The following is a 13981-nucleotide window of genomic DNA, read 5'->3' as shown; positions in this document are numbered from 1 at the left end:
TCACAAAATCTTACACAAATAATGCCTTTTAATATGGGACTAAAAGACAATTTTCCTCATATACACATGAATGTACAAAAACACATTCTTTTAAGAAATAATATTTCCTCAGAACACCAGGGCTTTTATAGAAGGAGCTAAATAACAGCAGAAGTGCCAACTAGAAAGAAGTTTTCCCTAGTTTTAAAACTGGAACGAAACAACTCTCAACATTTGCAAAACATTCCTTTATTATTAGAAATAAATTATTTGTATAAAAATTTGCATGCATCAATCATTGCATTTATTTTTAGCACAACCCAGGGCTTCAATCCGGTCAGCCATTACAAGAAACAGACTCATTGTCTTATACAAGTTGAACAATGTGGGACAGGAACGAGAGTTCTCACAATCACAGAAAAATACTTACAAGAATAACATCAGACATGGTTTATTTCAACAGCATTTTTTTTTCACAAGCTAACGTTAGTTTTCCTTTTGTGATTTTTTTTTTAATTGCTCATGAGTAAGCAACACTTTAGCTTGACACTCATTGGTTGTATTGTATAAAATGGGTTTCTTCACTCCTGTTATTGATACTTTTGGCTCATGGCTAATTTTGTTCCTTACGAGACTGACTATTGATTTGATTGATTGTAGTCTACGGAGATCTCCAGGAGTGAGTTTTTGTGGTCTCATGTTCATCGTTTAAGATCACATACCACATTTCTTCAGATTGAATCATTTTCCTGTTTCAGATGGAATGATTGCTGTAGCTGATATATGTTGTCTTGGTAGACGAAGCTGTTAAGACAAATTAGGAAAAATTAAAAGCATATAATAATAAATTATTCTGTTAATATGATTTTAAAATTCAAAATCTGTAATGACTGTTTTATGGCAGTCAGCTTTTACAATACATTACTCATTATTTTTAAACCATGTACAGTCAGGTACAGCATAATGACATTTCCTCAATGACAGATCACCTATACAAAGGGGGTCCTGTCAGATTATAATGGAGCTGAAAAATTGCCCAGTGAAGTTATAGCTGTCATAATGCACCACTACATTACTCACGTTTGTGATGATGCTGTTATAAATAAATCTACTGTGCTGCCAGTCATACAAAATTGTAGCTCATACAATTATATATCGTACATGATACTTGATGATAGTAAATGACTATGGTACTGGTTTATGTATTTATTATACTATACATTTTATCATTATTTTATAGTCCTTTTACTTATATATTAAAAAAATTAGGCCAGGCTCAGTGGCTCACACCTGTAATCCTAGCATTTTGGGATGCTGAGGTGGGCAGATCGTTTGAGCTCAAGAGTTCGAGACCAGCCTGAGCAAGAGCGAGACCACGTCTCTACTAAAAAAATAGAAAGAAATTAGCCAAACAACTAAAAATATATAGAAAAAATTAGCTGGGCATAGTGTCGCATACCTGTAGTCCCAGCTACTTGAGAGGCTGAGGTAGGAGGATTGCTTGAACTCAGGAGTTTGAGTTGCTGTGAGCTAGGCTGATGCCATAGCACTCTACCTGGGCAACAGAGTGAGACTCTGTCTCAAAAAAAAAAAAAAAGTTAACTGTAAAACAACCTCAGGCAGATCCTTCATGAGGTATTCCACAAGAAGGCATTAATATCATAAAAGATGACATCTTCATAAATGTTATTGCCCCTGGAAACCTTCCAGTGGAACAAGATGTGGAGGTGGAAGACAGTGATATTGATGATCCTGACCCTGTATAGGCCTAGGCTAATGTGTGTGTTTGTGTCTTAGCTTTTAGCAAAAAAGTTTAAAACATAAAAGGAAAATTTAAAAATAAGAAAAAGCTTATAGAATATAGCTTTTAGGATATAGAATATAAAAATAAAAATATTTTCGCATAGCTATACAAAGTGTTTGTGTTTTAAGCTATGTGTTACTGCAAAAGTGCCAAAAAGCTAAAAAAATTATAAAGTAAATAGTTACAGTAAGCTAAGGTTAATATATTATTAAAGAAGGAATTTTTAAAATAAATTTAGTGTAGTCTAAGTGTACAATGTTTATAAAATCAACAGTAGTGTACAGTAATGTTCTAGGCCTTCACGTTCATTCACCATTCACTCACTGACTCACCCGGAGTAACTTCACAGTCTTACTAGCTTCATTCATGGTGAGAGCCTATACAGGGTGTAGCATTTTTTATATTTTATGTTGTACTTTTACTGTACCTTTTGCTGTACCTTTTCTATGTTTAAATATGTTTAGAGACACAAATATTTACCATTGTGTTACAATTGCCTACAAAATTCATACAGTAACATGCTGTATAGGTTTGTAGCCTAGAAGCAATAGGCTATATCGTATATATATATATATATATATATATATATATAGCCTAGGTGTGTAGTAGATTGTACCATTGTTTGTATAAGTGTAGTCTATGATGTTCACACAAAGACAAAATCATCTAATGATGCATTTCTCAGAATGTTTCTTTGTTATTAAGCAACACACAACTGTAGTAAAAATTCAGTGATAGTAGAAATCAAAATGCAGCAGCAATTTTAATCTATAAAAACTAGTAGTCTCATTTATAGTATATAAATAGTTAGCAGAAAACTAAAAACATAAAAGTGTTAATTTTAATAAGTTTAGGTAAATTTCAATTTAAATGTGTATTTTGACCAATATTTACATATATGTAAAATAAAAGAACAGATAAATTATCTGTCCTACAAAATACAAAAAAGTATTTTTTACAATGTGAGAGACCTCAATTCTTTGAGTCCGTGACCAAAAAAGAGTTAAGCAATTATAATTAGTTGTACTATGAGAATGAATATATCTTCCATGTAAAAACAAATGATATTTTATACTTGAGAGGTGACCATGGTAAAATTTCAAGCCCATAGAATATTTATAAACATTAAAGTAAAAATGTGCATTGCCGGTGCATATTTATGTTTTGTTTTGGTTTCATTCAAAGGATACAAATAAAGATGTTTAGAAAATAAATAAAGACTCAAAGAAAGTAATGAATATTTAATTTTCTGTTACCAACTTACTGTGAAGTAAAACTCATTATTGTAAGACTATTAGAGATATATGAATAACAAAATATTCTGTGTCAAATTTATCCTTATGCTTAACATTCCAGAGAATATAAATCAAAATCTAAATAACTCCTTTGGGTTTTTGAAAGATGTGATGAAATAAATCTCTGCCCTAAAATTCAAATATAATGTCCTATTTTTCAGTGCAATTTTGGAATGAATAATCATAAGAAAAAAAGACATAAAAAAGCAAAACACGCATGTTTTTCAATATATAAATCCAATTCAGGATGAAACGGATTTTTAGAGAATAATTTAGTTATTGAATATTGAATAAGACTAGAAATTATAAAATTCCTCCTCTGAAATAATTGACAATCAGACTCACTCCATTTTAGTATGTGACACCGCTGAGGGACCAGACAAGATCTTACCAGAGACCAAGACCATACAAAGTTCACGATCACTAAAATTAACACAGATAGCTCAAGGAAGTGCTATTTGTATATGTTTTTGCTATTTTTTATTTCATTTGTTATGAGCTTCAGGCCAAAATTACGTGACATATCTCATCTACATTGCTCACAGTTCTAAATAATTATTATGCTACTGTGGAAAGAAAGTAGACTTCCAACCTGGTTTTAAATTATATTCTATTGCCTATAAAATGAGTAAACAAAGGTAACTGAACCAGGTCAATGAGCCTCAGTATCATAACTGGTCCAAAAACTACAATACTGGGTTTTTGTGAGGATGGAGCCAGAGTAGATTGGGGTGGAAGGGAGGGAATAGCTGTAGTCTGGAAAAACCAATATGGAGTGCTATTTTCTTCTTAATCTTTCCAAAAGGTAACATATTTATTACATTTGGTTTGGTGTGAGGTGAAACACAATGATTTTTTATGATTGTTTACTTTCATTTGTTATTTATATAATACTCTCATATGCTTCTAAATTCCCTCTAAGAAAATAAAAATATAATCTTTGTAGGCAAGAGGGACAAAAAAATTGTCATAAGGGTTATAAAAATTATCATTAAAAGGGTCATCCAACTTCCTGCACTGTTCAATATTTTCAACAACTAAAAGTGTAGGAAATATTTATCAAATTTATGTATAACTAGAAAGAAAAATTATAGTTGAAATAGAGGAACAAGAACCCAAAAGACCTTGAAGAAGATAACATTCATTCACCTCAGGTTGCTAGGAATAAATGAAAATTTAAAAAAGATAACATTCAGAAGATATTCATTCAAAGGATGGTGATCTGGATCAGATCATCTTTAAAGATCATTCCAACTTTGAGGCTCTACATTTAATTAAACATTCACACTTCATTTTTTGAAGTCTTAAAAGTGATCTCCAGGAATAAAAATGGTAGAATTCTATTGAGAATTGAGAATGTAATTCACAGAAGGACATAACATTTACTTTTCTAATGGTTAGCTATAGAAGTATAAGGCTCTGGACATAAATGATTTAGTCAACAGGAATGCAGTAATACAGGACAAGTTTTCTGGGTGGCAAATATCTTGCGAGAATCTTTATCCCAGAAGTATTACAGAGTAAAATGGATCAGGGACTTACAAATAAGATAGTAGGGATATTTTTTTCACAGTGGTGATAAATATGCTTACGTGAAAATCAGTCTTTAAGTTCAGCAATGGCAAATTTCCATGTGTGCACCACACTGTGTTCATAAGCTAGAGAAAGCAAATATACCTCCAGCAGCAGCTGTATTCATGAATTATTCATGAACATAGCGTAAAGAATACTATGTACAGCATTTGTTAATTGGGTACAGTTGGCAAAATTCATATATACCAACTAATTCTCCTCTCACCTTATTATGGACTTTTTTTAATGTGTAATGTAGTATGCAAACTCAGCGATTAACAGGCACTCATTGATTTCCCATCCAGCTTCATATTACTTAAATTTATTCTGTGTAGCTTTGAAAATCTTGAACCTGTGACCAGTTTCTGGCATTAAAAAATCACCTTTAAGATGAAATTTCTAAATGTGAGGACTTGCAATGCTCCATGGCCATGAAGAAAAAGCATTGCATGTATGTTGTAAATGCACAACTAATTGATCAGGAAAAAAAAATTCTAACCAATGGAATGGTAGCCATAATTATCAAAATCCTCCATATATTTAAAAAAAGAAAGAGTGATGCTAAAACTATAGTTCCTGAATTTCAAGTCTTCTCTTTTCTATTAAACACAGACCAATCTACTTTTTCAAGGTATCAATGGTACCTTTCTTTACCTTTATATTGTGACTTATAGTTTACAAAACACTTTTTTGTATATCATTTTCATTGTAGTAATGGTAATTTATCAAAAGTCTTGGTGGCAGAAAGTATGAGAATGTAGCAGCATAGTCACCGCCCCAGTGGATTAAGCAGCCCTGGATTTATTGAGAATAGACTCTACCCATTTTGAGAAGAGGTGTTTTAAATCTGAGGAGGTGTTGTGTTTGTTACAGATAGTTGGATGGCAAAGGTTTCTCCAATATTCAACTATATTTCTAAAGATACAACATATTTTTAGGAGAAAAAGATTACATTTAATTTATTAATTGTATGAATACTTTCAGAGAATTTGTGATTTCAGAAGACTTTAGACTAATTTGAAACCACTGGTACACATAGTGAAGGTAACAGGGACATGGGAGCCTGTGATACCTGTGCCAGGTTTCTCACTTGGATTCCTAAATATTAAATTTTCAAAAGTACAAAAATCTACTCTTTCATTGTAAGATGGTCATGTAGGTGAATAAAGGTTAAAAATGGTAATCTGGAGTGTGACTGTGGAAGGATGTATGAAGATTTCATATACTGTCTCTCTTGAATGTGTAAACTAATCACTTTATTTGGACCCAATTTATTCAAACCTATATCACTCATGTAAAAGATGAATATACTAAAATCTCCAAAGTAACAGATAGCAACAATTTAAGTTTCTATCAGGCGGTTAAATTGTTTATCTTGATTCACCTTTTTTTTTTACTTTCCTTCACCATCTAAAAGTGAGCGTCGGATTCCTGCCAAATATTATTATAGGCTTACCCTCCAAATAGGCCTTGTGTTTGTAATCTTTCATTTTATTTTAGAGAAAATAGAGAAATATATACATGCTATATAATTTCCATTTCAACATTAACGGAAAATAATAGAAGGAAAATAGCAAATGTATGAGTTTTATTTCAATCACATGAGATTAATTCTTACCAATACTGAAAATTTTCCTTTTCAGGGAACCTATTTATTCTTTAAAAGGGTGAAAAAGGCTATTAATTTTTTTATCTACCACTTTCCATAGGTGAGTCTGGGATGACTGGTATTTATTTCACTGTAAGTTTGGTTGTTATATTTAGTAGCTATATTTTATGATGTTTCCTGGATTGCTGTTAAAAAACAGGACAACAATAGACTCTGGTGTGTCATACTGAGAAGTCCCAGTGTTCAAAGTGTATCATTGGCCAACAGTAGTTTATTGACATCCTGCAATAAGTTTTAACTTCTTCCACTAATGCTTTCAAGGTACAAAAACAGAGGTAAAATTCTGTTCTCAAATCACAAGCATTCTACTCTAATGCCTCTAATAGTATTTACAGTACACATTTTGCTAAGAGCCAAAATAGGCCTATTACTAATAAATTGCTTATTTATAATTGGAGAAGATTATATAATGATTTATTACTAAAACCCATCCATACTGTACCTTCTCTTATGGTTTCTCAAGATTTCATGTTTGCAGAAAGGTGAATATAGGGGGAGTGTTTATGAAAATTCTTATAAGGTTCATTTCTCTAAAAGTGACTAAATTTGGTATGAGTGATCTGAAGGTAATATTCTTAGAGACAATCCAGCCAATAATTCCAGCTAGTCTGATTGTCATTGAAGCCAATAAGTTTAAGCAATGCTAATCATCTAAGGATAGTTCTGTGTACAGGGAATTAGAGTAGATAATGTTCACCTGGAAATCTTGATACCAAAGAAGTTTTGTAAATCTAGGGAAGACAGTTGCTATAAATAATTAAAGCACATATATTTAGTGTCAAAAGTATAAAGAATAGGCGATACAAACTTCTGGAGAAATCTGAGAGGAAGAGACTATTTTTGCATAGGCTTTTATCCTTACTTATTGAATACCTATGTTGTATTAGAAGCCACTCTAATGCAAGTATCTTAGCTTTCATGTCTTTGTGATCAATTTATAGAACCTAGTAATATAAAGGCTATAATTTTTACTACATTCAGCTTTCTGGTATTTTACCATACAAATCTTCAGTCTATTTTCTACTCTTCCATAGATACCAAGATGGACTTTAACAGATCAGTTAAAGTCTACTGGATGGGCTCAGGTTTCAGTGTATTGTTATCATGTGCTTCTTCTGGAGTGCACTATAGAGAAGAGCAAAATAGGTGAAGAACAGAAAAATAGGATGGTGATTGTGAAAAGGATTCTATTTTCAGGGTCATGAAGTTTTCAGAGAAGAGCTATACTATATCCAAGATGGGAAGTAAACGGAAGCTTTTGGAAAGCCCAAGGGAAAGAGACCACTTGAAAGAAACAAGTATTAATTGTGACTTAACTAAACATACTGGCTAACTAGTTTTCTTATTTTCTTAAAGACCCAAATAACATATCAATTATTTGTATAAGATCTGTAGTAGCATATTCCATAAATATTAGTAAAATATTAATACTATAAAAAGCAGCCAGTATTGAACCAACAAAAATTGGAGAATAGTTTCTAAATGCTAAAAGATAATTTTATAAATGGAAGATACTTCCAAACCTCAAGTTCTGTAATGCTTCAAAAGAAAGACCTGTCAATCATTGTAAAAGAGATTTTGTGTGCATGCTTGTACTCTGTAGAACAGCCACTCATCTTGAGATCATTCAGTTCTAACCAAATGGTTCTAACTCTTGTGATGGCCTCATGTGATGTGGGTACTGCCATGCCCTGGAAACATGTAGCACAATCCCCAAGACTAGGAGAAGAATGTTCAACGTACATCTATTATTAGGAAGTGCTCCCGCTCTTGACCATCGGAAAGTCTACAGATGACTTACTGTTGGTTTCAAGACTCTCACAGAGTTCACTTTTCACCTCGCCATTTGGTCTGTCATTTCCTTTTTGGATCAGTTTGCTTTGCATGGTGGCAGCTGTCACCACAGCCTTGAAGCTCCTCTTGCGTTTTTGAACATTCTGCTCTGGATGAAAAATTATAATATAAACCTTGGGCATGTAGAGCATGCCCAGAGACACAGAAGCACTTAAACTCATGGAGACAGTAAGTGTTGTTGTCTGGATGTACATCTGAGGGAAGAAAAAAAAAAAAGAATCACTGTTGGTAAATTTGACTAGTAGTAGATAAAGCAAATAACATACTAGTTTTAAAATTGCTCCAGCTTCTGTGCTAAAGGTGCATTAGAAGGCACTTATTGAAATTGTCCTTAATAATAGTCAAGCATTCCTATATCCCAACCTGCAAGTGTGGATGAGTAAGGTTGTATTTTTTATTAAGCTTAATTCCTTAAAATAAAAAGATAAACAACTAAGATGGTGGGAGATTGATGAGCACTTGGGTTGATTCCAGATCTTTGTAATTGCATTTGGAGAGAATTGGAGACCATTATCCTAAGTGAACTATCTCAAGAATGGAAAAACAAACACCACATGTACTCTTTAATAAACTGGAACTAACTGATGGGCACACAAGTACACAGACAGAAGTAAAAGTCATTGGAAATCAAACGGGGGGCGGGGAGAAGGGGAGCGGAAAAAACCCACCTAAGGGGTACAATGAACACTATTCAAATGATGGGCACATTTATAGTCCTGACTCAAGCCATGTAACAAATACATTTGTACTCCCTTAATATTTTGAAATTTTTTAAAAAAAGATGGTGGCAGAGCTTACTTTCCTTTTAGGATTATAAATAAATATTCATAAGGAAGAGGACAAAACCAGTCTCGCAAAACATTTACATTTTATGCCACAAAGACCTTCTTCAAAAGGTACCAGAGGGTCAAGAATTATTTTAGCAGTAAGCTTAACCTAGAAGGTAAATTTTATATGTAGTGGAACTAGAGTGGGAACGAAACATTCCAGAACATCACTATTGCACACCATTGCTAGAATAATGATAGTGTTTGCATCATCATATCATTATATGATTCTAACTGTCAAACCTGAGAAATCACAGGCATGCCATCAGGGCTTGATTTTTTTTTTTTTTTTGAAAGTCCCTCTAAAGATCACTTCTAGAGGGCTCTCAATGATCACATCAAATCAAAATAAATGCAGGTGCTTTTAGAAAATATGTAAGACCTCTTTCTTCCAAGATTAAGATCCTCTGGGGATAGGTGTTGGCCTCTGCATTAAGAAAATTCTCCTCTTGTGCTCATTCCTCACCCTTATCCTTCTAAAATCGACTGTTCTGGTACTTACAGAGAGAAGTCTCCCTGGAAGATTTTTCTTTTTATTACCTAGAGGTTAAGAATTCAATAAAACCAAACCTAACTGCACTGCTTTGGCTTTTTTATCATGGTATACTAGCAGACATAATATTTTAAACTTTAAAATCAAAAACCTTTGATCAGCTTCCATTCTTCATGTCCTGAATGTGAAATACAATTTCCCCAAATAACTTAGGACACTGAGGCCACAGAGAAATTGCGTCTAAGGATTGTGAAGACATCTCCTTTGATATATCTATAAGCCCCATTAATAGATCTGTTCACTGTAATAATGCCTCTGAAAATGATCCTGATTAGTTCAAATTTTATGTTTTAATCTATTAGTCTTGATAAAATGTATAGTACTCGTCAAATTTCCTCTGGCAATCCTCGAGAGCCAAGCTAATTCTGTCCTTTTTGATAAAGGATCAAAAAACATTCACCAACAGCAAATATCTGAATCAGCGTTAGTGTTGCCTAGAGGAGATGCTTTCTCTTAACAGATGGCAAAACCTTGACATGAAGAAGTGTCCAAACAATATAGAGAACTTTAGATACAAGGAAAGGGACTGTCCTTGTGCGTGAAATCATACCGTGTAGATGACTGAGTTTATTGTTCAATCCATCTACTGCTAAGGGTATCCTTGCATAAGACCTCATTGTAAGCATGGGAAAACCCTTTAGCCAAGTTGACAAGATTTACTACAGTTAAGAAAGTCCCTGTGAAATGTGGGTATGTGCCTTTAAACCTCATAAATCTCCCCAAGCTTTACCATTTACTTTTAAGCAACCTATTATTATGAGTACTCCTAAGAATCCCATGTGTTGGTTAATCTTTGAATTCCTACTTATTTTCAAGGTAGCATTGCTGCAAAAATCTATTCAGAAAATTGGCTGCAAAGAGAGGACATAAAGGTAAAAAAGGAATATATAAAAGTCCAAACCATACACATAAATATTCCAAAGCCACACAAATAGGCAACCATCAGTTTTGTCCCAGCCAGACCCTGGAAAGTGAATTTAGCTTAAAAATAAACAAATACCAAAATCCAGAGATCAAATAGTCATGAAATTATGAGAATACCCAAACTGACTAGTTGGATTTTTTTAAATGTCTTAATCTGGTACTCTTGCTAAAATGTATAGTACTAGTATAAATAGTACAAAAATACCCTTTATGTTTTTTAAATCTTGTAAATTTTCTTTACTACCAAAAATATAAATGATATTTTTCTTCTATTAATCAGAATAGTTTCTGTAATATGTTGTAAATTGAATCTGGCTAAATATTAGGCATGAAGAAGATTCTGTAATGTGAGCTTCTTCATTAAAGACATTACTGTAGTCTCTCCTTTGCCAAGTTAACTCAATGAAAGATGTAATAAACATAGACATTAGAATTAAACAGAACTATGCTTAGTGTACCAAGCTCTTCATTAGACACTATACTTTCAAATTACACAAAAATGCTGATCTTAATTATGTGCTCTCTTAAAACAGCTTCTGAAAAATTTTAATGTGAGTTTGATAAAGGAAAAGCATCTATAAAAATCATACCCTAAAATCCACAACCTTACAAAGGCCTAGCATTTGTTACAGGTCCTTGGACTATGAATAGAGTGAGTTTTTGAACTTCATCTTTAAATTTTTATTGAAATGAAAAAAGCCATATATGTCATAACCTCAGTGAATGCAACAATGGCAAAACAAAATAAATAAATAAATGTCACCTACTGTCATTCTAGAGAAACTAAATCCATAGTACCATAGATTAAAAGATTCTGAATATCTCTGATATTTAAGAAGAAATGGAGAGATTATATTGAAAGATTGAAAATGAAACCTTGATTGTAAAACGCTCATGGATTTTTGTATATCTATAGAAAATTCTAATTGCTTGAGCCATGTAGAGAGAGAATACGTTCTAGCAGACCTGGGTTTAAATTCCAGAGCCACCACTTACATTTTTTTTAAAAGATGAGGTTTATGGAGAAACTCTTGAATTGCTTTGTGGGTGATAAAAGCCCCCAAGTCAACCCACCAGGCAACAATCCAAACCAATAAAAGTAACTTGGTAATTGGACAAATGTGTGATCTTATTTTCCTCTCTTGCTTTTAATTTCTTATCTGTGTAATGGGGGAGAAATAATATCTTTCTCACAGAGGAGTTACAGGGTAGAATGATATAATCTTTATAAAATGTCTTATAGGTACAGAATAGCTGAAGAAAGATTGTTCACCCTACAACTTTGAATCTGAAAGGATGCTAACAAAGTATCCTTTCAGATGTATAGCACAAGAGAAGGATCTATTAGACAATTATCCAAACTAGACAGTTTTGTTTGGTGAAGAGCTGACAGCCATGCTCTGCCTACATGGTGTCTAGGAAAAGGTCTTTGTAATCTCACTTCAAAGTAGGCAGGATAAAATTTTGTCCAAATGCCAACTCTATTTGCTGATGTCAAGGCCATATTCACTGTCTGGGCTACATTCCTAGAATAACACAACAGCTCTCTGTCTCAGAGTTACAGCTCACCAGAATGCAGAAGGGGACTATATTAACTCCCCCTAACCCACAAAAATTCATCAAGAGATACTGGAGGTGTTATTGGATATGTTAGTAATACTTTTCTCTTTCCCATCCTTCTTTTATGTGCTCCTTCCTGCCCTGTCACTTTAAAATACTAATACCCAGAGGCAAAGGAGTATCATTTCTATCACATCCACTGATGGCCTGTCACTGCCTCTGCCTCTGTGCCCCACGGACATTTTGAACCTGAAGCAGTCAGATGCACCGACGATTTAAGCAATCTGTGGATAAGGCAGGAGTTGGCACAATAGAGGACACTAACATGATTTCTTTTCTGGGACCTGTTAGAGCTTCCTCTTCATCCTCTGAAGGGGTCATTTGTACACACCCAGGCTCGACTAAATGTAGGTCATGACCTAGAATCCAAAGACTCCAGGACGAATGAGAAGGAGGATATTATATTTCTTCAGGGTAAAAATTAGTCTTTCGGTTTCAACTGGTTACCTGCACACAGAACTCCAGTCTCTGACATCCAACCTGGTACGGTTTCAACCCCTTAGTAACTAAGATGACCTATTCTGAGGCCTAACACTCAAAGCAACTTTATAACATGTGATAAGAAACAGTTGATTGTTTATTCTTGAATATTTCTGTCTTGTCTTGGACGGTTAAACCTCACCTCTGCTACATTAACACCTAGAGCCTGCCTTCCTATGCTTCCGTTATCTGTTCCTCATCTGTGTGTCTGCCAGTGGCACTTGCATCAAAAAATGGATTTTCATTTGATTTTAAGCAGGTAATGGACTTCAAAATATCATTTATTACTAAAAATGATTAATTCTTTTAAAGATAAAGAAGTTTACGGAGAAACTGGAATTGCCTTGTGGGTGGTAAAAACCCAAATCAACCCATCATGCAATAATCCAAACTCTTAGGAAATTCCTCTAGCAATTGGGAAGTAGCAAAAATCACAGGTTATCACTCAGTTCTTTTGGCTGACCCTAGAAACTGATGAACCCTCACCAAGCCGATATCAAATCTTTTAATTTTGTTTCTGCTTTGTTTGGATCAACTACCATCCTAGCATCTCCCTGTCAGTCAATCCTCAGGTATCCTCCTCATTTCTTTAGCATCTTCCATTGAAATACCCAGAGCTTAGTCCTTGGATATCTGTCTGTCCATCTATCTAGCTACATTACTCTCTTGTTGATCACAGTTGAAATTATGGCCTTTAACCAGGAACAGCTTCGTGGGTGCACAGTTGTACACAGGTCCCTGTACTCAGAAGGGATTCATGACTAGTTTAATGCTCTGCTGTCACTGTTTTGAAATTTGTAATAACTTTTTAACAAAGAGGCCTGCGTTTTCACTGTTTACTGGCCTCCACAAATTATAATATGTAGCTAGTCCTCTTTAAAAAATCATTTACATGCTGACAAATTCTAGTACTTTCTCAGGAAATTCAATTGCCTTCTGGATGGATAGCTCCCCTGGATGTCTGACAGCATCGGAAACTAACAAGCCTCTGATTCCCCACCTTCATCCCTAAACTTGCTCTTCCAGTGGTCTCCCATGTCTCATTTATTTCATTGTTGTAGTTCTTGGGATAAAAACCTTGAAATTGTCCTTTCCTTCTCCTTTACATTCCCACCCTACCTATGACCAAATTCTATTGATTCTACCTTCAAAATTTGCTCGGACAGGTCATTTTCTAATATTTCCACTGGTATTGCATTGCTCAGAGCCTCCATCATCTCTCATTTTGATCAGTGCTATAGCTGTCCTAGTGATCTCTCTTCTTCTGCTCATGTTCTTTTCTGGTCTGATCATTCGATTAATCCTAACACAGGAGCTAGAATAATCTCATTATTCATCAACCAGATTAGGTCACTCTTACCCTAAACTCTGCAATGACTTCCTGTTGATGGTATCTTACAGTGG

General features: G+C 34.0%; 1 protein-coding gene across 7 annotated transcripts in view; it reads right to left on the bottom strand.

The window, feature by feature from the left end:
• Positions 1 to 208: 208 nt before the first annotated feature.
• GRM8 (glutamate metabotropic receptor 8) overlaps positions 209 to 13981 on the bottom strand; it is a 693462-nt gene continuing 679689 nt past the window's right edge. For 6 of the 7 annotated variants that reach the window (XM_045564832.1, XM_045564831.1, XM_045564836.1 and 3 more), the window contains 2 exons: positions 8121 to 8367; positions 209 to 783 (listed from right to left, as the gene is read on the bottom strand). In XM_045564832.1, the coding sequence (XP_045420788.1) occupies positions 734 to 783; positions 8121 to 8367 (297 nt within the window). In that variant the 3' untranslated portion in view covers positions 209 to 733. Of the gene's footprint in view, positions 784 to 6034; positions 6052 to 8109; positions 8368 to 13981 lie in introns of all 7 variants that reach the window. The other variant, XM_045564829.1, reaches the window with a different exon arrangement.

The sequence above is a fragment of the Lemur catta genome, chromosome 11, assembly GCF_020740605.2.
Source record: "Lemur catta isolate mLemCat1 chromosome 11, mLemCat1.pri, whole genome shotgun sequence".
Classification (NCBI taxonomy): domain Eukaryota; kingdom Metazoa; phylum Chordata; class Mammalia; order Primates; family Lemuridae; genus Lemur; species Lemur catta.
The sequence above is the reverse complement of the archived record's forward strand: the minus strand, read 5'-3'. Positions and strand labels throughout refer to the sequence as shown.